The sequence below is a fragment of the Hibiscus syriacus genome, unplaced genomic scaffold (genome assembly GCF_006381635.1).
Source record: "Hibiscus syriacus cultivar Baekdansim isolate YM2019G1 unplaced genomic scaffold, ASM638163v2 tig00110206_pilon, whole genome shotgun sequence".
Lineage (NCBI taxonomy): Eukaryota > Viridiplantae > Streptophyta > Magnoliopsida > Malvales > Malvaceae > Hibiscus > Hibiscus syriacus.
The window spans coordinates 1,582,877-1,608,327 of record NW_024062627.1 but is presented as its reverse complement, the minus strand read 5'-3'; the positions used below and the strand labels follow the sequence as shown (position 1 = coordinate 1,608,327).

The 25,451-nt window shown below is 34.4% G+C and overlaps 2 protein-coding genes across 2 annotated transcripts in view; both read left to right on the top strand.

Annotated features, from left to right (window-relative positions):
* Positions 1-25,451, top strand: part of LOC120219477 — a 30,182-nt gene that overhangs the window by 1,701 nt on the left and 3,030 nt on the right. Inside the window, exons 2-7 of the mRNA XM_039216297.1 lie at positions 7,574-7,579; positions 7,811-8,348; positions 8,759-8,899; positions 8,992-9,105; positions 9,198-9,371; positions 9,489-9,604. Of these exons, the coding sequence (XP_039072228.1) occupies positions 7,836-8,348; positions 8,759-8,899; positions 8,992-9,105; positions 9,198-9,371; positions 9,489-9,604 (1,058 nt within the window). The 5' untranslated portion in view covers positions 7,574-7,579; positions 7,811-7,835. The remainder of the gene's footprint in view (positions 1-7,573; positions 7,580-7,810; positions 8,349-8,758; positions 8,900-8,991; positions 9,106-9,197; positions 9,372-9,488; positions 9,605-25,451) is intronic.
* Positions 3,158-4,265, top strand: LOC120219478. The gene is made up of 2 exons (XM_039216298.1): positions 3,158-3,783; positions 3,875-4,265. Exons 1-2 carry the CDS (start codon positions 3,294-3,296, stop codon positions 4,255-4,257), a joined length of 873 nt encoding a protein of 290 aa, XP_039072229.1. The 5' UTR covers positions 3,158-3,293; the 3' UTR covers positions 4,258-4,265.

The window sequence follows — 25,451 nt, the reverse complement described above, 5'->3', positions numbered from 1 at the left end:
TATCAGTCTTGATAGAGGGTATTACTAGTGACCATAGTTCTAGTAGATTTTGTTAAAGGTTCATGGACTAAATAGGTCTAGTAGTTAGATCTTAGATTTTGTTATAGTGTATCACGTGGATTTATTAGATGTCTTAATTATGTGTTGTAATTGACTCGGGAACTTGTGCTGGAAAGATGCGGGCATCTTAGAGACTCTGGTGAACAGAGACTTTGTCCGAATATCTTGATTAACGAAAACTGATAATATCCTTTAAAGGTATAATAAATTTAAATTTAAAAATTATTTAAAATTAAAATGACTTAAAATATTTAAATTTTAAACGAGGTAAAATTTAAATGATTTAATTTTAAAAAATAAGCTTAAAATAAATGATTTCATTCAATTTTAGGATAATTCAAATTCAAATGATTTAATTTTTTTTAAAAATTAAATTTAAATTAATTCATATAATTGATCCGAGTAACTACAATTTTATATCTATAAAAGTGAAAAACAAGTTTAGATTTTTGTTGGAGTGTTGGAACACATAATTATGACAAATATAAATAGAAAATGACAAGCAAACGCATAGTCATCTACAAGTCAGACTAATCTCTTTTTCAGGTATGTATTTTATCCATCGTGATCAAGCTTGTATAGAACCAGAAGGAAATGACTTTTAATAAAAATATCGTATCAGCTAATCGCCTATTTTAAAATTTTGAACCTCATTTTAAACATCAGAAATATGATATTATTAAATATTTAATAAGAAATTTTTACCACTCTTATAATAATATTTAATTTAATAAAATTAATTTTTACTTAAACTATTAATTAATTAAATAAATATAGAAATATTGAATTAAAAGAATTAGGGATAGACATTTCATCTGGACGCGACGGGTTTGAGTCGACCTAATCGAGTTGGAACTAGGGATTGAATTATTAGAAATATGATTAATTTTTACTAAACGATATACATATATATTTATTTAAATTTTAATATATTTAAAACATAAAAAAATCAATATATAAATATACAATAAAAATTATCAAACAACAATTTCATGCATTGTATATATCTTTAACTTCATAAAGATTCCACATCATAATTATATTACTTTGGGATTCCGAATCGTCACTTGTGGTTCATTTAAACGAAATCCGAATATATTATTTATTTTCTATAATATCCCTACAAGTTTTTTATTTCACAAATAAATTTAAAATTTACTGTACGTCTTATTTATTTATTTATATATTTATAAAGTATTAACTAAACTTAATTAAATACATATATCTATATTTATGTTACATCTTATAATTATTACGTATGGTGATGAAATAATTCAATAACATAATTATATATCCCAATCATTATCGATTATTTATTCCTAAGCAATTCCAGGTACCTTCCATATTTTCACAACCTACCTAAATCAAATCAACATTTGCTAATTTCTTTTATTGGAAATTACCTAATTCGATAAATGTACTTTGTTGATCATTTTTTTAATTGTAAATAATCTTTTAATCTAGCTTTAATCTTTCAATCATTATTCATTTAATTTTCTAAAAATTAAATTTTATTAAATTTATAATTTTAGAAAAATCTAACATATTTAGTATCTGAATTAATATTCAATTAACACGGTTAGATTGATAACCCTTTAATTGGAAGATATGGAAATATTTTTTTAAGGAAGTTATAGAAATATTATAATTTAAAAATAAAAATCCTAAGAAAATCTAAAAATCAAAATCGATGACGCCTTCAACTTTACAAGAGGGACTTGCTTGTCTTTCGGTGTGCAGCCGTGTGACAAAAGTGACCATCAAACAAGCTTTTCCAATAACATATTTAATTAAAAACATAGGGGTAATATAGACTGAAATAATCAATAAATACACCGTGAAGAAAAAAGATTTGAATCTCAAGATATGGTTGAACGGTTAAGATCATCCCTTTTGGTCCATGATTTCCGGTGCAATGGGGCAACCTCATCATTGTCTTTTGCTATGAAATATTTTTTTTTATTAAAATTGAATTTATGACATCAAAATTATTCCAAGTGTAAAGTCCAAGTATTTGATACATTAAAGGTTTGGGGTCATCAATGGGATAAATGGATTAAAATTGATTTACACTTCTCATGAATTAATAAAAAAATAAGCATTCAAATTATATTATTTTTCTTAAACCAATATTTAAACTATTTTTTAGTTAATTTAAATATTTAATATTATAAATATTATTACTTCAGGTGACTGATTCATAATAGATGTTAAATTTTACTGTTAAATGACATGTGTCACGTTTAAATAATTTTAATTATTAAATATTAACAATTTTTTCTAAAAATATTAGTATCATGAGGCATAATACAATCATGTCACTTGACATTTACATATATATTTTAAAGAACATTTCTAACAAGTTTTAAAATTCTAAAAGGTTATTAGAAAATAATAAAATTTTGAAAAAAATTATATGAAAATATCCTGACATAACATATGACATCAAATAAATAAATAAAAATATCAAAGTTTATAGTGAATGTTAGTCAAAGGATTGAAATGATAATTTATTATCAAAACGAATTAATTGGATAAAAACCACGAATTTAATTGATATTTTTTTTTCAAAATTTAAGATTTTCATAACACCATTAAACCGAAAAGATTAACAAGAAATTTATTTTAGTTTCGGGACTGACCCCTAGTATATGAGGCTTAGACAATTGTATTTGACTTTGGATAACCCTAAAACAATTCCAAGTTGGAATTTTTTTCAAACTCTAAAAAGAAAAGGTCAAATATTTAGGTTTATCTAGTCTTCGATTGCCGTCTTATTTATTAAATTCTCATTTTACTTTAAAAGATTATACATACATACCAGGATCCCACTCACCATTCACTCCCGCTTTCCTACTCCGTCAAAATCCGTACATTTTCCGCTTCATTTTTTTTTAATTTTTTTCTACTACCCCTATAAAATTCAAACAAACCCCACAGAAATAAAACATATCGAAAGCGCGTGAAAAAAAATTGGTATTTGCTAATGATATCATTCCATTTGATCATGGAATTCCAGTACAACAACTGACATTTTCGCAGATTTGTTGCTACTGCCATTAGTTTTCTTGTATCTGCATGAGATTATCTGACATTTTCTTCTGCTACTTCTTGCTGGATCACCCAAAAGATTTTCCTTCAAGAACATCTTCTGATTTGATTGATCAACAAAAACCCATCAAGGATTTCCTTTCGTTTTCTTCTTTGTTTTGAGTTTTCGACGAGATTGAGTCATGGGAAAAAGCAATAGTAGCAGAGATTGGGCTCAGATCTATGCCATTTACGGCATGAATCAATGGCAAACTCTTGTTTTCCTTTTATGTCACGCTGTTTTCTTCTCCCTACTTTCGTTCATCTTCCTTTTCTACTTCGGCCCTATCTTCCACTTCTTCCAAACTATCCTTCCCAGTCCTAGCGCCGCCCGTTTCGCCGCCGGGTTCAGCGGGGCCGTCACGTCGATTTCAGCTGTCTGCTTGTTCCTCGCGGCGGCAAACTTTTTCTACTCCGCTGGGCCTTTGCATTACGAAATGGCGCAGCGGATGGTGGGGTCGGTTTATGATTGGTCCACGGTGAAGCTGGCGCTTGATGTCGGTTGCGGCAGAGGTATTCTTCTCAATTCGGTGGCGACTCAGCTGAAAAAGGCCGGAAGTTCGGGTCGGGTTGTTGGGTTGGATCGTTCTAAACGGACAACTTTGTCCACGCTCCGAACCGCAAACATTGAAGGTTTGTTAATCTAAAACCCTTCTAATTTAAAAGTATACGAATTCATACATTAAATTCATCATTAAAAATGGCGATGGGGAATTTAAAACAGGCGTGGGGGAGTACGTAACTTGCAAAGAAGGAGATGTGAGGAGTCTCCCGTTCCGGGATAACTATTTCGACGTGGTGGTTTCGGCCGTGTTCGTCCACACCGTGGGAAAAGAATACGGCCATCGCACGGTGGAGGCAGCGGCGGAGAGGGTGAGAGTGTTGGGGGAGATGGTTAGGGTCTTAAAGCCTGGCGGCGTGGGTGTCGTTTGGGACCTCCTCCACGTGCCGGAATACGTGCGGCGGTTGCAGGAACTAAAGATGGAGGATATTGGAGTCTCCGAGAGTGTAACTGCCTTCATGGTTAGCAGCCACATGGTATCCTTTAGGAAGCCCAATCAGCATATTGTGGGTCCGGGGGAAGTCCGATTGGATTGGCGATGCTGACGTGGAAATAAAAGCATACTTAAAAGAATAAATCGAATATTAATTGAATTAGTATTGATAGTCTTAAAATCTAATTTTGTGGGGGAAATATACATAGAGAGTACTCTTGTTTTAATTTATTTATAATTTACATATGTCTGGGGAGACGAAGCCAAACCAGATGATTTTGTTTATATATGTCCGCGAATAATGAATAAATTTTGGTCTTCTCATGGTTTTACTTTTTATATTTTTGTTTAGTTAGTTTTCATTGTTACGTATACCAAAATTCTAAACATAAGTATCATCTATGTATTCATAATAATAGGCTAATTTCGATTCCCATATAAAATCAATCGATGAAGCACTGCGAACCGATCGGTTCAATCCAGCCGATTTGCAAATTTCAGGCGGCTTCAAGTAGCTGAAAGCCGAAGGCCGCACAACTCTCTGGTATGTCACTAAGGCTTGGCCGCCGATGGAGCAGCAGCACTAGATATCAATGATTTAAATTGTAGTTATGTTTTTAATTACGTTGTGTTTATGTAATTACAAATATGATAAATATTATTAAGGTCGTTATAAATACATTGGTAAATATCATTACTATTATATAATAACTGTTATTTTAATATCATATCACTATTTAAATTCCTACCAAATATGCCGGCACCCGTTAATTACGTTTCTTTTCAACCCAGAGTTTGTAAAAAGTAGAAAGACTAAACTAAGAGAATCTGAAAAGAATAAATTTGCAGGTAAATATGAAACAGAATTTGTCATTTGAAATATGAGAAAAAAGTTCTAAACTCTGTGTATAATTATTATCTATACTCTCAGTCATCTGATAATGGATATTTAAACATTTATGTAGATATCGTGCTTAAACTTGAGACCTTTAGGGATAACAATAATCCTTTTATCCACCAAAATTGTTTGATTCGTATTATTTAACATTATCTTATTAATTATCATTATTAACATCATTTTTGAGCTTTTGTAGACAACGTATGTTTTTAACTAGATACTATTTTTTTCACTAGTTATTGACTTTTAAATTTGATCAAGTTTTTTGATATTGATGCATATAAGATTTTAAAGGTATTTGATCGTATCTGGCCAAAACGACCGAAAACGATTCTAACCAAGTGATGCACTTTTCAAAGAATCACAATTTTTTCTAACAACCTAAAAACAACTTCGACAATATAAATTTTAAAATTAAACATAAAGTAAGAAAAATCTATCTTTTGATCAAAGTAATATATATATATATATCATGTTAAGAGCAAATTGGAGTTGCATGGAACTCATGGGGACTTAATTGGCCTGTTAATCAAAGGAACAAGAAAACAAGAATGGTGCCATCTTCCCATGGAAGATAAACGTAGCTTCGTTTATTTCATTTTAAACGAAATAAATGTCTAGCTTTATTTATTACTCAATATCAACAAGGGTTTTGTCGTTAGAAAGAAGTTTGCATCTTGTTCTCAGCTAGTAGGCTATATCTATCGTCTTCACTATTTTTCATGGGTAAACTATATATTTAGTCGCCTAATTATTCTTGTGATTTTGTTTTAGTCACTCAACTATTTTTTTTCCAAAAGCATACCTAAAATTATGTTTTAGTTACATTTTGATCACTCGTTAAAATAGACATAACTACTGATGTGATAACTTTTTTTTATTTTTTCAATGATGGCGTGACATTATCTTATAGTGACACGTCAACATCACCGTTAATTTTAAACAATGGATGACCAAAATGTAACTTTAAATATGATTTTGAGAAAAAAATAGTTGGGTGACTAAAACGAAACCGCATGAATAGTTGGCTGATTAAATATGTAGTTTACCTATTTTTCATTTGCAGAAGCTGTCAACAATCCCCTTGCTTTATTCAGATTCAAGCTTATTTCTTCATAACATGCTTTTCTTTCCTTTTATCTGGGCCTGAGTTATGTACTTGTTTCCCACTTTTACTAACATCATTGACTATACAATGATTCTTTATGTTTGGTCAAGCAATTACAAAACAAGAAAGATCAACAAATCCGATAGAATCAGTTGATTTGGCTTTTAGATTGGTTTTGAATCTGAACCAGTGAGTCTGCACCATTTCAAGCTTCATTTGTGTAAACTGCTGGAAAGTTGCATACATGTTCCATTTCCATGCTTATAGTTACATGTTTTGTTTGCTCCGTTTAGGCACACAGGATTTGTGTATCACAACTTCGTCAAAATCCAATACATCTCACAGATTTTTCATCATTTCAAAGTCTCTCTTGGTTAAGGTCACAATTATATACTACAACAAATGGTTGGCCATTACACTCATCTGCTACTGCTATAGCAGCTGTATGTAAATTGACAACGAAGTGAAATTCACTGTTTTTCAGCCAGTAAGTCGGGTAATTTCCACTTCCCTTTCATGGGTGAAGGAATTTAATGACCGATGCTTTATTTTAAAAATGATCTTTTATGTTTGATGAATATATGGGGGAGAGTAAAGTGGCTAAAAATCTAGCAAAAATCCTGGATTTTTAGTCTGTCGAAGCAAATCCATAAATATGTGTGGAGTTATTGGCCACGGAATTCAGAGGAAAACATCCAAAAAAATATATATCTTCCAATCTACAATTTAGTTGTGGCCTTTACATTTTTTAATGGTTTACAATATCTGTTCTACTCATTTATCTTCAGCCAGGAACAAACAGAGATGTGTCATCATCACTCATGTGGGCTCCTTCATCCATCTTTCTACGTGCTCTGCTTTCTACCCAAATCCATGATGTCGCTTTTACAAACTTCATTTTCACCCATTCTAACCTTAATACTTTTGACACCTTGTTATGAAAATAACAATGTTTTGTTATATATAATGAATAAATAAATAAATTTGTTTATGAATATAAATGGATCAAATATATAAAGATATTCATATTGATTCGTTTATTAAATAAACATAAACATTTTATTTATGTTTATTTATTCGATTTTATAAACGAACATGAATTAATATTATACAAATAATTCATAATAAACTCACACATTTGGTAGGTTTTTATATATTGTTAGTATAAATATATTATATTAATCTACGATCACATGTGGAAATGATGAGATTGCATTTATTTATTTACTTTTTAATTTCTCAAATAGTAAGCATTATTGGTGTTTTGGTCAACTATGATTATTGTATTATATATTTTGTAAAATCTTATCCAGCTTTTATTATGTGGACCTTATTTTCTCATCCTAAAATTATCTTCACCACCAATCACACATAACGTTATCCACTGTATGACACTCTTCAATAGGCAACGTGCACTACCACACTCAAAGACCATCAATCACAGTCCAAGCATAAATAGTGTAACTTAAAATCACATCCATCCACAAATAGAATCCTAAACTTTTTCAGAACGCAGATTTAATCTTAAGCCTAATCGCATAGAATCTCCCCAACTCTTCCTCGTATAAGAAGAGACTTCCGACATTTTGCAACGTTGGAAAACTAGAAAATAGTATTTACAAGTGGCAGTTGAAGCCTTTGTGAGTTGCCGGGACATATCTCGGTTCCTCCTTGAAACTTATCCATGGCGTCTCTTCACACAACGATATCTCCTCAAAGCCTCCTTTCTTTATCAAAACCTGGAAAACCCATCTCGAGGCAGGTCTCAGCTTCCTCATTAACCACCTCAAAGTTGCCCGATGGCCTTGTTTTCTCCGGGACCAAACCGAAAAGGAACAGCAACAAAAGGGCCAACTCGGTGGTGGTGAACTCATTGGCCGAGGAGTTCGATGTGATTCCAGTTCAAAGTGAGGATGTTACCGATATGCAAGAAGGAGTCACGGTGAGCCAGGTGGAGAGAGAATCGCCTGGGGAAGAGCTGGTGAGTCAAGTCAGTGGGTTTGGTAATGAAGGGATGTTATATTTTGAAGGGATTTCTTCTTCGGGTTCACCTTCAGGGAATGGATTTGGTGATGGAGGAGGAAATCAAGAGGAATTGGATAGGCTTATAGATAGAACTATTAACGCTGCTATTGTTCTTGCTGCTGGTACGTTTGCCCTTACCAAGTTGCTTACCATTGATCACAATTATTGGCAGGTAAGATTATTTGTATATTTCTATCTGCAAATTTTATTTTGAATTGGTTCTGTTTCTGTGGAAATCTGCAAGATTTAGCTTGGGAAAATGATGATTTTCATAAATTGTTTCCCTTTTTTTCTTTTAGTTGATGAGTAATGCCAAAGATTTCAACTTTTTTTGCTTTGGTATTTCCTTTCTTTTCCTTTTCTTTTTAGAGTTTTTCTTATGAACATGTAAAAGATCCCCTTTTATATACGTATATTACCTTCAATCGGTAATTGCCATTGTTGAAGGCTTGATTTGTTATGAGTGGACTGTGTTGATGTTTGATATGCTTATGTACCACTTGAATGCCTAGCATTGGTAAGTCATAATCGATTTGATCTGCAACCTACGATGAACTTAAAGATTTTGGCTTTCAATGGTAGGGATGGACTATTTATGAGATACTAAGATATGCACCTCAACACAACTGGAGTGCTTATGAAGAAGCTTTGAAGACAAATCCTGTTTTAGCAAAAATGGTTATCAGCGGAATCGTCTATTCTATAGGGGATTGGATTGCGCAAGTAAGTTTATATAGTCAGAAAAATACTTTCAACCTTTTGGTTTTTGGTCACATAATTGTCTATTAAAATTTATCTTGCCTTTATTCTTTCAGTGCTTTGAAGGGAAACCTCTCTTCGAGTTTGATCGTACCCGAATGGTCAGATCTGGCCTTGTTGGTTTTACTCTACACGGTTCCCTGTCTCATTACTATTACCAGTTCTGCGAGGTAATCATTCTGCACTATATGTCTTACAAATCAAGTTCAGTGTTGATATTTTTATCTGGTTTAATGAAACAACACTCGTTTTTTTTCCGCAGGAGCTTTTTCCTTTCCAAGATTGGTGGGTGGTTCCTGTGAAAGTAGCTTTCGACCAAACTGCATGGGCTGCAGTTTGGAACAGCATTTACTTTGTAGTTGTGGGATTTTTGCGTCTTGAGTCTCCAATCAGTATTTTTAGCGAATTGAAGGCAACATTCTTGCCTATGTTGACAGTAAGAGAACCTTCTATCCTTGCCATTCATTCTCTCTATATTCAAACAATCTGGTGTTCCTTCGTTTGTAAGTGATATGGATATCTCTTAGCCTAATTGTGCATGGTTATCATGTAGGCCGGATGGAAGCTTTGGCCGTTTGCTCATCTTATCACTTATGGTGTCATTCCGGTAGAACAAAGGCTTCTTTGGGTGGACTGCGTAGAACTTATTTGGGTGACGATCCTCTCAACGTAAGTATCTTAAATATTGAATGCTAGGCAATGGCATCGAAAAACACTCTTTCCGTGCACAAACTAGCTAATTGAGAAAATGGCTGAATGGTAGCAATTACTAATATGATTCTGAGACGCATGATCCTGTAATATGTGTCGTAACCGGTTTTCGTCCGGGCACGAAATATTTATTTGGCGGGGAAATTAATGTTAATAAATAATTTTGAAAATAATTTGGGAGTCGCCATCGGCCTTTTGGGTCAGGTAGGTCGAATACCTAAAAATTATTTTTTAAAAGAGTTTTAATAAAACATCAATTAAAAAAAAAATAAACTGATCTGCGTTTATAACCAAAAATTCGTTCTTTTTAGTAATAAAAAGGGATTCGTGGTCGGTTACGTTTAGGGAAGGATTAGCACCCCTACAACGCCCAAAATTGGTACTTTTTAATTATAAATTGTCTCTATTATTAAAATTTTAAAAATTCAAAAATATATTTAATTTATAATCCTATTCTTTCAAAATTATAAAAATATTATTTATTTAAAAATATCCGAAAAGAACTTCTAGGTGCCTTAAGACAGCTCTTTTCTTTGATATTGATAAATATTAATTTAAATAATATTGTTTACTTTTTAATTTTAAAATATCAGAATAGGACATCCAGTTGTATTAAGACTGTCCTTTTCTTCGATATTAAAAATAAATATTTTTAAAAAATACTATTTATTATATATTTATGAACATAAAAATATTTAACAATATAAAAATACAAATATTACTAAAACAATATATTTAAAAACAATAAAATAAATGAAAACATATAAAATAAATGAAGACATATAAAATAAATAACTAAATTATAATAAAAATAAAACTAAATCTAATTCTTAATTAATTGAAATTATAGGGATTAAATATTTTATTTTCTAATTTAATAATTTAGTGACCAAAATAAAATTATCTAAAATTCAAATTTTATAATAAAATTAATTAAAAATATGAACTAGGGATAAAAAAATTTATTTATTAAAATTAAGGGATTAAATCTGTCATTTATCCTAAATATATTATTTTAATAAAAAGGACTAAAATAAATAAAATTAAAATTCGAAGACTAAATTAAAAATATTATAAAATCAATTTAGTGACTAGAATGTAAAATTTACAAATACGAAGGACTGCGGACGGGGTTTAACTATTTCATAATTACGCGTATAGTCCTTCCCGAAACGACGTCGTTCGGGAAGGACTATATAAGTCCCAAACCGGCTGGCCCGAAGGGCCAACCATTTCATTCCTCATTTCCTTCTCTCTCTCTAAACCGAGAGAGTTTAAAAAACTCTATCGCCTCTCTCTAGCTTCCCTCACCGGAGGGAAGCCGGTCACCGGTCGGCCACCGTGTGCCGCCGTGTTTATCACCGCCGGCCACCGTATCCGGTGGCCGGAAAATTGTATTTTTGACACCATTGAATAGATCGGACCGTCCTAAGGACGGTTCCGATGTTCTTTTTCTTTAAATGGCTCCCAATCGGAGCAGATCTATAAATATACCTTCGGTTTTTTCGGTTTTCCGGCGATGTTCAGTGTTTCCAGCGACGGTCAAGGCTTCCTTGGTAAGCTTCTCCCCTCTTTTCTTCTTTCTGTTTTTTTGCTCTGTTGGGATCGTTGGTAGTTTTATATCTTTCTATTTTCTTTTTTTTCTTTTTGGTTCAGTCTCTGTCTCTTCTTGCTGTCTCTGTTTTTTTTTTTTTTCGCAGGCGGGGTGGTGGCTTTTATAGCCACCACCGGTGTTCGTCTCAGACCGGTCCGAAGAGGGGCTCTCGGTGAGTCACCGGACTACCAGTGGTGACTCACTGAGTAGCCATGGCGTGGACGGCTGCCATTTTATCTTCTGGAGTCTTCGGTTGGGACGTGGCAGCGGCGGAGGCGTCGGCAGTGGGCCATTGGACCACTTGGCAGTGAGGCGGCGGCTGGAATTCTGGAAGCATCAGAGGCGGCTGGGTGTGGCTAGGGTTTAGAAACCCTAGCTGAAACCTTACTAATCGTTTAGGGTTTCTGGTTGTCTGGACCGGTTCCGGTTGGTTTGTAACTGGGCCGGTCCAGTTGTAATTATTTATTAAATAATAATAATATATAATAATAATAATAAATACTAATAATAATAATAATAATAATAATAATAATGCTAATAATAATAATAATACTAATAATAATAATAATAATAATATTAATAATAATAATAATAATAATAATATTAATAATAATAATATGGATAAAAAATTAATATCTTCAGCTGCCCCTCTTTGCTCATTATTGTGTTAACAAGAATAGGGCAAAGATGAAAAGATAATAAAATTTTTTATCCATTTGACTTCACTTGATTGTAATGAAGATATTGAATAAATTCTTCTCTTTCTTCAGATGAGTTCTTCTCATTATGAACTTTCTGCTGGGGATGATGTTCCATCAAATGATGAATTCAAGCAAAAGATTGAACAAGTTCTTCTCATTATGAACTTCTTCTTCCTTCTTCAGATGACGAGTTCTTCTCATTATGAACTCTACCTGGCAAAGTTGATCCATCAAATGATGAATTCAAGCAAAAGGTTGAACAAGTTCTTCTCATTATGAACTTCTTCTTCCTTCTTCAGATGACGAGTTCTTCTCATTATGAACTCTTCCTCTGGAAATGATGATCCATCAATTTGATGAATTCAAGCAAAAGGTTGAACAAGTTCTTCTCATTATGAACTTCTTCTTCCTTCTTCAGATGACGAGTTCTTCTCATTATGAACTCTTCCTCTGGAAATGATGATCCATCAATTTGATGAATTCAAGCAAAAGGTTGAACAAGTTCTTCTCATTATGAACTTCTCTTCCTTCTTCAGATGACGAGTTCTTCTCATTATGAACTCTTCCTCTGGAAATGATGATCCATCAATTTGATGAATTCAAGCAAAAGGTTGAACAAGTTCTTCTCATTATGAACTTCTTCTTCCTTCTTCAGATGACGAGTTCTTCTCATTATGAACTCTTCCTCTGGAAATGTTGATCCATCAATTTGATGAATTCAAGTCTTTGCTAAAATCTTTAAAATTCCTGTTAAAAATTCAACATAGATGAAAATGAATGAAAATGCACCTATTTTTGTAAACACCTAAAATATGATGCATGAATGTTAAGTTATTTGATTTCAGATGAGTGAATTGAATATTTCTTCAGTTGTAGAAACCCAATAAATCTTTCTTCTTCAAATCAGAGAATCTATCCTCTTTGACAAATGTAGAGGTAGATATAATGTCACAAAAATTTCTTGAGAATAAAACTCAATTGTGTAGGCTCTTGAAAAGCTTGCATTCAAGCAACATGTTGATTCTGATAACAGCTCATCTGATTATGAAATGGCCTTTCAAGATGATTTCACAGATATCGATAGTTCTTCTAATACCAAAAAATCTTGAATTCTGATTCTGATGAGGAGAATAAACTGTTATACTTGACAAAAATGGGATTCTCAAAGGCTGAAGCTTCAATAGCCATGTAGAAATGTGGTCCAAACTCATCAATTGTAAAATTGATAAATTTTATATGTGCTGCTCAAATGACTAAGGCTGCTGATGCACTTCTTCTAGTAAAAGATAACTCAAAGAACACTTCCAGAAGATGCTATTGGCAAATTTATCTTTTAAATTCAATACTTGATTCTGTCCAATCAGATCAGATAACTCAAAGAACACTTCCAGAAGATGCTATGTTCTGTCCAACCAGATTAGATAACTCAAAGAACACTTCCAGAAGATGCTATGTTCTGATCAACCAGATCAGATAACTCAAAGAACACTTCCAGAAGATGTTATGTTCTGTCCAACCAGATCAGATAACTCAAAGAACACTTCCAGAAGATGCTATTGGCAAATTCATCTTCCAAATTCAATGCTTGATTCTGTCCAATCAGATCAGATAACTCAAAGAACACTTCCAGAAGATGCTATGTTCTGTCCAACCAGATCAGATAACTCAAAGAACACTTCCAGAAGATGCTATGTTATGTCCAACCAGATCAGATAACTCAAAGAACACTTCCAGAAGATGCTATGTTCTGTCCAACCAGATCAGATAACTCAAAGAACACTTCCAGAAGATGCTATGTTCTGATCAACCAGATCAGATAACTCAAAGAACACTTCCAGAAGATGCTATGTTCTGTCCAACCAGATTAGATAACTCAAAGAACACTTCCAGAAGATGCCATGTTCTGATGCTTTTCCATTGACAAAGAAGTGATGACCTTCATGGGATCCAAGAACAAAGTTGAACTTGTTTATAACTATGTACCAAAAAGCGCCAAATTGATAGAAAAGATTTGTAATGTTCTGAAGCTTATGACAAAGAGCCACTTTCGAGTGTCCAGAAGTATGTTCTTGATGAGTGCTGAAAATGGAATCTAGTATGGGTTGGAAGGAATAAAGTTGCTCCACTTGAACCTGATAAGGTGGAAATGCTTCTAGGTTTCCTTAAAAACCATATACAAGGATTTGTATAGAAACATGTTTCCTAGTGATATCAATGTCTTGTTTCTTTTTGTTGGAATCAATGCTACAAAGGTTGCCTTTTATTGTCTTAGTATATCTTTGCAAACAGATGTGCAAGAACTGAATGGTGATCGGTTGGAGCAATTGATGAGTAGATTTGTCAAATTCGACCTTGTTGTTGGTTATATCTAGCATAACACCCTTATTGTTCAAGATGGTGATGATTTGCTTATTTTGTATTCCATGTATTTAAAAGTATTAACATAAAGTGATATTCAGAAATCTTTAATTTATTTCAAAATTATGTTAATTCAATAGAAAAGAATAAATTGAATTTCCAAAAATAAATTGAATCTCAAATAAATTGAACTTGAAATAGATATAATTGTATTCAAAGTTATGGCAAGCATAAGAATAAAAATTCAAATGTCTCAACAAATTACAAGCATAAGTATTTCTAAATTAATCAAGTTGACACAATTTAGAGTAATGATGTAAGCTTTTGTCTGGAAGATTTCAAACGTTGTCAAAATGCTTGTAGATGTGAAGTTTCTCCCAAACTGTCAAAATCTTAAGAGGGTTCAATTGCCAGATGCCTAATATCAAACTGCATTTGAGCCGCCTTTTCAGGTTTTCAACTCAAATCCTTCGTTTGGTTACAAGATGCCCTTTGCGGGTTTTCACCTTGACCCTTTTTTTCTTTTTCTATTTTTTTTTCTTCTTCTTTTTTTCCTTTTCTTTTCTCTTCTTCTTTTTTTTTTTCTTTTTTTTTTTCTTCTTCTTTCTTTTCTTCAAGCATAATATTTCTTGACAGAATCCGAGTTTATTGGATTTCTCAGAATTTTTCCATCCATTTCTGCCAAGATCAACGCTCCTCCGGAAAAGGCCTTTTTCACAACGTATGGTCCTTCCCAATTAGGCATCCATTTCCCACGGAAATCTTTATGTATAGGCAAGATCTTTTTAATACTAGATCACCCTCTTGGAATTCTCTTGGATGTACTTTCTTATCATGAGACTTCATCATCCGTTTCTGATACATCTGTCCATGGCAAATAGCTTTCAATCTTTCTCCTCAATAAGGTTCAATTGATCAACTCTAGCTTGGATCCATTCAGATTCATCCAATTTTGTTTCTCTCAATATTCGGAGCGATGGAATCTCAACTTCAATTGGTAAGACTGCTTCCATCCCGTAGACTAAAGAAAAAGGCGTTGCCCCAGTAGATGTTCGAACAATAGTTCGGTATGCATATAGAGCAAAAGGTAACTTCTCGTGCCAATCTTTGTAGGTTTCAGTAGTCTTTGTAATGATTCTCTTGATGTTCTTATTTGCTGCTTCAACTGCCCCATTCATCTTTGGACGATATGCCACTGAGTTTGCATGTTTGATCTTGAACTGTGTACAAAGTTCGGTCATCATTTTGTTGTTCAGGTTCAGAGCATTATCTGTAATGATCCTTTCTGGTAGACCATACCGGCAAATTATCTCTTTCTTTATGAATTTACAAACTGTGGACCTCTTAATATTGGTATATGAAGCAGCTTCAACCCATTTGGTAAAATAATCAATTGCCACAAGGATGAAGCAATGTCCATTCGATGCTTTTGGTGTGATTGCCCCAATGACATCTATTCCCCACATAGAAAATGGCCAGGGTGCTGTCATTACATGTAGAGGAGATGGGGGTACATGAATCTTGTCTGCATATATCTGGCATTTATGACATTTCCTAGCATAATCAATGCAATCTGTGTACATGGTAGCCCAATAGTATCCATATCTCATTATTTTTCTGGCCATGGAAAGACCATTTGCATGTGTTCCACATATTCCACTATGTACTTCTTCAATGACATTTCGAGCTTCGCTGGTATTTAAACATCTCAATAGCATTTGATCATTGCTTTTCTATACATAATCTCTCCATCAAGAAAATATCCAGCAGCCATTCTTCTCAAAGTTCTTTTATCAATTTCTGATGCATTTGGTGGATAACTTTGATTTTTGATATATTGCAGGATATCATGATACCATGGTTTACCATCTACCTCTTCTTCCACACTATAACAATGTGCAGGAATTTCATACACTTGCATTTTGATTGGCATCATATCAACTTTCTTATTTTGCCTGAAACATAGCAGCTAATGTAGCCAAAGCATCTGCCATTTGATTTTCTTCTCGAGGGAGATAATTGAAGGTAACTCTCTCAAATTCTTTCACTAATTCGAGTGTAAAATTTCGGTATTCCAATAATTTGGGATCTTTTGTTTCCCATTCTCCTCGCAATTGATACACCACTAACGATGAATCTCCATATATCTTGAGAAATTTGATTTTTCTTTCTATAGCTGCTTTCAATCCCATGACACAAGCTTCATATTCCGCCATATTATTGGTGCAAAAGAACTCCAGTCTACTTGTAAAGGGATAATAAATATTTTCTGGAGAAATTAACACTGCCCCAATTCCTCGTCCCAAAGCATTAGATGCTCCGTCAAAATAAAGTTTCCAAGTTGCAAATTCATCATTTGTTCTGTCCTCTTCATTCATGGATATGCACAACAAATCTTCATCGGGAAAATTGAAGTTCAAAGGCTGATAATCATTTGATACACGACTGGCCAAAAAATCAGCTATGACACTTCCTTTTATCGCTTTTTGGTTGACATAGATAATATCAAACTCAGATAATAACATCTGCCATCTAGCCATTCTGCCTGTCAAAGCTGGTGATTCCATTAAGAACTTTAAAGGATCAAGTTTTGATATCAACCAAGTAGTATGGTATAACATATATTGTCTGAGTCTTCGAGTAGTCCACACCAAAGCACAACATAATTTTTGTATTGGTGATATCGAACTTCACAATCAGTAAATTTCTTGCTCAGATAATAAATAGCTTTTTCTTTCCTTCCTGATTCATCATGCTGTCCTAGTACACATCCCATCGAATTTTCAAAGACCGTCAAGTAGAGAATTAATGGTCTATCAGGTATTGGTGATACTAAAATAGGGGCATTGGATAAATATTTCTTAATAATATCCAAAGTTTCCTGACATTCTTCATTCCAGACTTCAGGATTGTTCTTTCGAAGTAATTTGAACACTGGATCACATTTGTCAGTTAATTGAGAAATGAACCGAGATATATAATTTAATCTCCCCAAAAAGCCTCGAACTTCTTTTTTTGTATTGGGTGGTGGAAGATCTTGAATTGCTTTGACTTTATCCGGATCAATCTCAATTCCTTTTTTGCTGACCACAAATCCCAAGAGTTTTCCAGAAGTTACCCCAAAAGTGCATTTAGCGGGGTTAAGCTTTAATTGATATCTCCTCAACCTCTGGAAAAGCTTTCTCAGATTTTGAATATGTTCTTCTTCAGTTCGGGATTTGGCAATCATGTCATCTACATATACTTCAATCTCTTTGTGCATCATGTCATGAAACAAAGTTACCATGGCTCTTTGATATGTTGCCCCTGCATTTTTCAATCCAAATGGCATTACTTTATAACAGAATGTGCCCCACATGGTTATAAATGTTGTTTTTTCCATGTCTTCAGGATTCATTTTTATCTGATTATATCCTGAAAAGCCATCCATAAATGAAAACCATGCGTGTCCTGCTGTATTGTCCACCAATGTGTCTATGTGGGGTAATGGAAAACTATCTTTCGGACTAGCTTTGTTGAGATCTCTGTAATCCACGCACATTCGAACTTTTCCATTTTTCTTTGGTACGGGAACAATGTTGGCTACCCATTCTGGGTATTTAGATGCCCGTAGGAAACCTGCATTGATCTGTTTCATTACTTCTTCTTTGATTTGTAACAACATTTCTGGCCTCATTCTTCTGAGCTTTTGTTGGACTGGTTTATAATCTGGATTGATTGGAAGCTTGTGTATCACTATATCTGTGCTCAAACCGGGCATATCTTGATAAGACCAGGCAAATATATCTTTGAACTCTTGAAGGAGATTTATCAATTCTTGTTTTATCTGGACTGTCAGAGTAGTACCAATTTTCACCTCTTTTCTTTCTTCATCTGTTCCCAAATTCACAGTCTTAACCTCTTCTTTGTGGGGTAGAATTTGTTTGTCTTCTTTTTCTACCAATCTTAATAGTTCAGTAGGAACATCACATTCTAGTTCATCTTCACAACCATTGATTTCTTCCAGACATATAGGCTGCTCTAAATTTATCACTGGATTAAATCTAGGAATAAACATGCTATTAACACGGTGACACCTGCAAATTTAAGTCGGAACATTTCCGAAAGAATATAGTAAATTTATGAATTGTAAAAATGTAATAAAATGTAAAGAATGATTGCCATCTGAAAATTTTAAAGAAAGTTCCTTATATTTAACATAATTTCTTTTACAAGATAACAAAAAGTTTTCATATTTTTGAGCTAAACATAAAGATTAGTTCTGAATATTACTCTGCATTAATATTAAAAAACTATAGGAAGATCTTCAGTGGTCCAATTGGTGAGTGTTTCTCCAGGAAGACATGGTCGAATCATATCCAAGTACTTGCCAGTCTTGTTGTTATTCGTGATCATGTTGATAAATAATCCATTCATAGCTTCTTCAACTATGTCTTGATCTTTCGTCAACTTTTCTTCTTTAAAGGCTTCAACAAGCTGTTGTTCCACATTAATTGTTCCCCCTGATCTGAATGTTGTCCTCAACTGTGGGAAAGACATGTGTTTCCAAAGGATTTCTCCTCCTTTCAATTTTGCCTTTCTGTCTTCACATCTTCTTTTCATCTCTTTGTTCCTTTGCTGAAGATTGGGCTTAAATCCCAGCCCAAAACGGTCTTTTTTCATCTTTATACTGATAGGAACTGAAATCCCTTGAAGATTCTTTCCTAGACCTCTCCCAGCTTTAGCTCCGATGCCTAAAGTTTGTTGTACCGTCATCTTGGTGCAATCAGACAATTTGGGATATGGAATTTTGCTTCCTTCTGCAATAAAGGTTGCATTTACAAATTCAAGAGCTCGAAAAGAGCATTCAAGAGCCTCATCATTGGTGTCGATATATGGAACATCGCTTGTTACAGACGCAATGATTTCTTCTTCAGCACTAACGCATATTAGTTGTCCATCAACAACAAATTTCAATTTCTGATGTAATGAAGAAGGAACGGCTCCTGCTGAATGAATCCATGGCCTCCCTAATAGACAATTATATGTGGGGTGGATGTCCATAACCACAAAGTCAATATTGTACACGACTGGGCCAATTAACAACGGTATTTCCATTTTCCCAAGCACTTCTTTTTGAGTACCATCAAATGCTCGTACTACATTCTGATAACTCTTCATGTGTGATTGATCCAGAGGCATTCTTTGAAGTGTAACTAGGGGCATCAAGTTGAGAGCGGATCCATTGTCAATCAATACTCCTGGCAACACATGACCATGACAATGTGTCGTGATGTTCAAAGCTTTCACTGACCCCATTCCGCCTTCTGGTATTTCATCATCTGTGAAGGTTATGTAATTGTCAGCGGCTATATGTCCCACAATCCTATCAAGTTTATTGAGGGATATATCTTCGGGGATAAATGTTTGATTGAGGATTTTCATCAAAGCATTCCTATGCGCTTCTGAATTCATCAAAAGATCAAGAATAGAAATTCTCGCCTGTTGTTGTGTAGTTGTTCAACCACACTATACTCACTATGTTTCAAGAATTTCAAAAATTCTTGAGCTTGCTTTTCTGTCACAGGTTCATTGAATGCTGGAAGGGATTCATCTTCAAATACCTTCTGAGGTATTGCCATGGCTTTTCCTTTTGCTTTCACTTGTTCTGAAGCATTGGATGTTTCGGGAGAGTAACATCTCCCACTTCTTGTAAAAAAACCGACCTCGCTCACTGCTTCAGATGCCGATGTTGTACTCAGACTTTGTGTTTTCTCTTCTGTTTTATTTAGAGAATCAGATCCTCCTACCATTGAAACATTGGTAGTATAATTCCAAGGTACCCTGCGGGTATCTTTGTATGGAAATGGTAGAGGAGTGGTAATAATTACTTTTGGCCTTATTGGTGCCGGAATCGTCGTAGATGATTTCACATTAATGATCACAGGATCACTTATTCTTTGACTTGGTTTAGAATCCTCTGATGAGCAAACATCATCTTCTTTTTTCCCGGGTTGGTTCTTCAAAGAATTCTATTTCTCTGTTGTTCATCAATTTTTGCACCAAGTTTCTAAACTCAGGACATAATTGAATTTTATGCCCTTTCTCCTGATGATATTCACAATAATTCTTACCTTCATTCTGCTTTGGCCTGAATTGTTGTGGAATTATACCGGCTAAAGAAAGCTGTTGGAATATCCAAACAAATGGAGATTTAATTTCAGAAATGTCAGTCTTTGCTTTCTTTCTGTCCTCTTCCTGAATTGCATTCACGTTTTATCTCCATGATTTGGCAATGGATGACTTGATGCGGATGGTGTATTAAATTCCAACTTCCCAGTGTTGATCAAATTTTGAACCACCCTTTTGAATGCTAGACAGTTTTCAATAGAATGTCCTGTAATTCCTTCATGGTAAACACAGTGCTTTGTATCATACCAAGGAGGGAATGGTGGTTGCATGGGAACCAAAGGGTAGGGCCGTATAACATCTGCTTTTAACAGCGAATCATAGACCTCTGCATATGGTACTGGTAAAGGTGTAAAAAACAACCTTTCGTTTTCTTTTCGAGATCCTCTGGACTCTGCTCGATTAGTGTTTGTTTCCTCTTTCTTAACCCTTGGCTGGGTTATTGTAACACTTTTCGATGAATCTTTGCTGTAAGAATTTGCATTGTTGACCTCATTCTCCTTTTTCCGGTATGTAGGTCTTTTGGAACTAGACCCATCATTTGATTCAATCTTGCCACTTTTCAAAACATTTTCAATTAATTCTCCAGAAATGACCAAATCTGCAAAATTTCTGGTTGCATTCCCCATTAGATGACTTAAATAAGGGGCCTTCAATGTATGGACAAACATTACTGTGGCCTCTTTTTCTGACAAAGGTGGTTGAACTTGGGCTGCATTGTCACGCCATCTCTGGGCATACTGTCTGAATGTTTCATTATTCTTTTTCTCCAAATTCTGGAGAGTCCATCTATCAGGGACCATGTCTGTCACATGGCGGTACTACTCTAAAAATGCTTTAGCCAAATCTTTCCAGGATCTAATGTTGGCTTTGGTCAATTGAGTATACCATTTTAAAGCCGGTCCTGTCAAACTATCCTGGAAGCAATGAATTAACAATTTTTCATCCTTCACATATCCTGCCATTCTTCGACAAAACATAGTGATGTGGGATGAAGGGCATGTAGTACCATTATATTTATCAAATTCGGGAGCTTTGAACTTGATAGGGAGGATTAGGTCTGGAACCAAACTTAACTCACTAGCATCAAACCCATAGAATGACTCAGTTATTTCCACGGATTTCATTCGTTCTTCTAAGCTCTTGATCTGTCTGGTCAGCTCTTCATTTACTTTTTGTTTCTCATTCAGTTCATTTAAATCTGGGATCAACTGATCAGTATTAAAATCCCCTATTTTCACATCTGATATAAGTGGATTTTTGCTTGAAGATGCAGGATCCACTTGTTGATCTTCATGTGGTTTGACTTCTTGTAATGCAGATGTACGAGCATTGATTTGTATAGGTGTAGCACCAGAATGATAAATTGGTTCTGGTGGAAAACCTAAAGGATACATAGGATCTTGATCAAAAGATACAGGATTTTCTTGCATTTTTCCACTGATAGCCTGCCTTTTAAACATGTCCTCTATCTTTTTCATCATACTGTCCTGTGAATTTGCAATGCTGGCTTCAATTTTTTCCAACTTCATTCTCATTTCTTCTTGTTCTTTATGATGCTGTTCCTCAATACGCTGTATTTTATCCTCCATAATTCTCCTAGTAGCTTGTCTAGTACCGTAGTGATGTAGTATTTCTCTTTTGGCCAGAGTAACTGCGATTGAAAAATCTTTTAATATTATTTTTTCAAATTTTAATTAATTAATTTTAACTTAATAAATAAAATAATAATTCATAGCGAAAATTATGAAATGAATGATGAATGTATGCAAAATGCATGTATGTAAAAACATTGATCCCAAAAGTTAACTGTCATAGAACAACTTTCATCGGCATACAAAAGTTTCTTTATAATATTTCATAACTACAGATAAGGCATAGCTTTCCTATTAAGCTCTATAATTTCTTTCATTAACCATGACACCTTCTTTCCACATCTAGAAACTGGATCAACTTGATGCTCAATTATTTTGGCTTCAACAGCTAGTTCCCCAACATATCTAGCAACTTCACTCATCTGTACCATGGCCTCGAACACCATATTGCTTCTTTCTTCACTTCTTTCCACATAAAACTCAGTTGACTTTTGCCATTGTTCATTCGTTCCTTCAAGAGTTTGCTCTAACTCAGTGATTCTGACTTGGCAATTGTGCAGAATTTTTTCAAGATCTCTAATGCGTCTTCGCAATGAAGCATTTTCCTCATTACTTTCCTTGAGATCATTAGGTCCTAGACGAACCTTTTCTTGAAACAATGATTCCTCAAGTTGTAAAATGTAAGTATTAAACTCTGAGTTTTTGTTTCTAGACTGATCCAGATCCTCTTCCAGTTTTGTTCGTGCTTCTTGCGTTCTTTGATTAAGCTTCTGGATTTGAACATCTTTATTTCTGCATCTATGCATCCAATTGCTAGCCACCTCCTGCTCTACCTCAAGTCTGGTGTTGAAATTTTTCCTTTCCAGCTCCCATTTTCTTTTTCAACATTGGATTCTTCCATCTTTTGGCCTCTGACTTCAAGTTCAGCAATCAACTGGTTCATCTCAGATTCAAATCCCTTGAACATGCTATTTTTCTCGCCTTCAAATTTAACAAAGATGTCATTCTTCATCTCTTCTAAATCTTTGGCTCGATCTCTTTCTCTTTGCATTTCATTCATGATCTCACGGTGTTCAGCCTTGTGTTTTATAATTCGCTCTCTTCTGTCGACCTCGAAATCTTCCATTTTTTGCTTTCCTTTTTCCAGGCTTTTGAGTAGACGGCTATTCTTTCCTTTCAGATCTTCAACTCGTCTTTTCTCAATGCTCAATTCTCTGGTCATCTGTACCGTCGATTGGCTGGGTCCTGATGCTTTTCGAGATTTATATAACTCCTGGTAATCTTTCTGTAAGGCTCTGTACTCATCCTCACCTTTTTCTTTATCTTTTCTCAACATTGCACATTGTGATGAATGAAAGTCAATGTCAACCCCCAACATAGCTTTATCTTGTCTCATTTGCTCTAATTCTTTCGACCAGCCATCTCTTTCTGCTTCAAACTCAGCTCTCAAGATTTCAATCTCTGATGGAACCACCTTAATGCGATCTTCCATAGGAATATCCTCATTTTGATCTGGTAGAGGAATATTTTCGTTTTTTCTGACAGATCTCCATTTTTCATAATCAGGAGTTAGCATTTCCTTTGCTGCTTTAGCTCGAATACAAAAAGTTGTTTTCCAAGCTGTAACGGCTTCCATGATGTTTCTTTTATAATTTTTGCTGTGAAATGCAAACTCAGATGACTGTAGTCCAGCAGTGACAGGTACAAATTGACGACCTTCATACTGTCTTATAACCAGAAGTGGTGCATATCCAATTCCTCCCCATAATCCGAGCAGCATTATCCAGTTGTAATCACCACATCTATAAAAGAACTCCCTTTGTATTTGCCACGGGGTTCGCCAAACAACGTCATTGCTTTGCAGATTTCGAAAGGCATTAATCCACATATCTTTCTTAATTTCTTTCGGCCATTCCTGCTCCAGAAATTCCTTTAATGGTGAATAATCCGTATTAAAGCGTCGGTATGAAACCTTTTCTGTTCTCCAGAAATGACTACGGATCCAAACATATAACAACTGAGTACACCCTGAGAATCGTCCACCTCCTAACCTTCTGCAAGCATTTAATGATCTGAAAGTCTCTGCTAGGATGGCAGAAACAGGATTAATCTTCTTCGGTAGTTGTTCAAACAAGTCTACCACTGCAGCTTCAATATATCCCAATACTTTTGGGAAGATGACCATACCATATATACCCAGAGCAAATAAATCGAATCGTACTTTAATATCTGGATGGCTCTGAATAAGTTCTCTGATGTTGGTCCAAGCAATGCCTTCGCTTTCGCCTTTTTGTTTTGTACGGGATGCTACCCATTCTTCTCGTACCCCCGGCAATCTTTGCTAATTTAACTCGAAAGGGTTGAGTTTTAATTGACTTTGAATATATTCGATTCTCCAAAGCACCTTCAAGATGTAACAAAGTTGTATATTCTTCAATAGTAGGGACCAAGTCCTCCTTATTGAAAGTAAAGCAATTGTACCCTGGATTCCAGAATTGAACTAGGGCTCTGAGTAATTTATCATCAACTTCGACATAGAGCAAATATGGGATGTCTCCGTAAGTCTGATAAAACTGCAATTTTTTGTTTGAATCCCAACTTTCCCAAATGCTTCGCAAATCTTGCATATCATTTCTTTTTAGTGAAACTGAAGCATAACTGGCCAAGTCAGACACATAATCATCCTGCAGACTGTCTCCTTCTTGTCTTTGTAAATCTTCAGCCCACTGTCTTACTTCTGAGTTTAGAATTACTTGACTTGAACACTTTTTATCCATAGATGTAGGCTTTCCAATGAGACAATTAACACAAGGATCAATGTCTTTTATCCTGTATGATGCAATGCAAACAGAAAAATAAAGAACACCCAAAAAGAAAATAAATTAGTTTACATAATAAAGAAATTTAATAATAACATTTACATACATTCTTTATTTAAACATGCTTTTCTAAATTTAAATAATTTAAATAAACATGTAATTTAAACACTAAAAAAATTAACAGGAAAGACAGAATTCATTTCTCCTGTGTGTACACCTATTTTGGACAAAATTTCGGCATGACTTCGGATTGGAAGAGTTTCTAAGGTTTTTTATATGCAGGGTTTCAGATCTAGGAGTAAAGGTACCCGAATTGTCCTTGTTAGTGCCCCCTTGGGTTACTAACCCTCAATCCTAGTCCATTACAGACTAAAGTGGATCGAGTTCAATTCGAGGGGATACATTTCTCTATGCCTGACACGGAGAATAAATTCTCACGAAGACATAGAGCATATGAACCCCGAAAGTTACTTGCTAGGTCTGACACGGAGAATAAATTCTCACGAAGACGTCGCTTTCACTTCCACTTAAAAGGGACAACTCAATTATAGAGCTTTATGTAATGCAATG

What these genes read in the sequence shown, in the direction of transcription:
- LOC120219478 (XM_039216298.1), top strand. Translation starts at nt 3,294, where the DNA reads ATGGGAAAAAGCAATAGTAGCAGAGATTGGGCTCAGATCTATGCCATT. An exon ending in CCGAACCGCAAACATTGAAG is followed by an intron (nt 3,784 to 3,874) that starts GTTTGTTAATCT and finishes AATTTAAAACAG; the next exon opens with GCGTGGGGGAGTACGTAACT.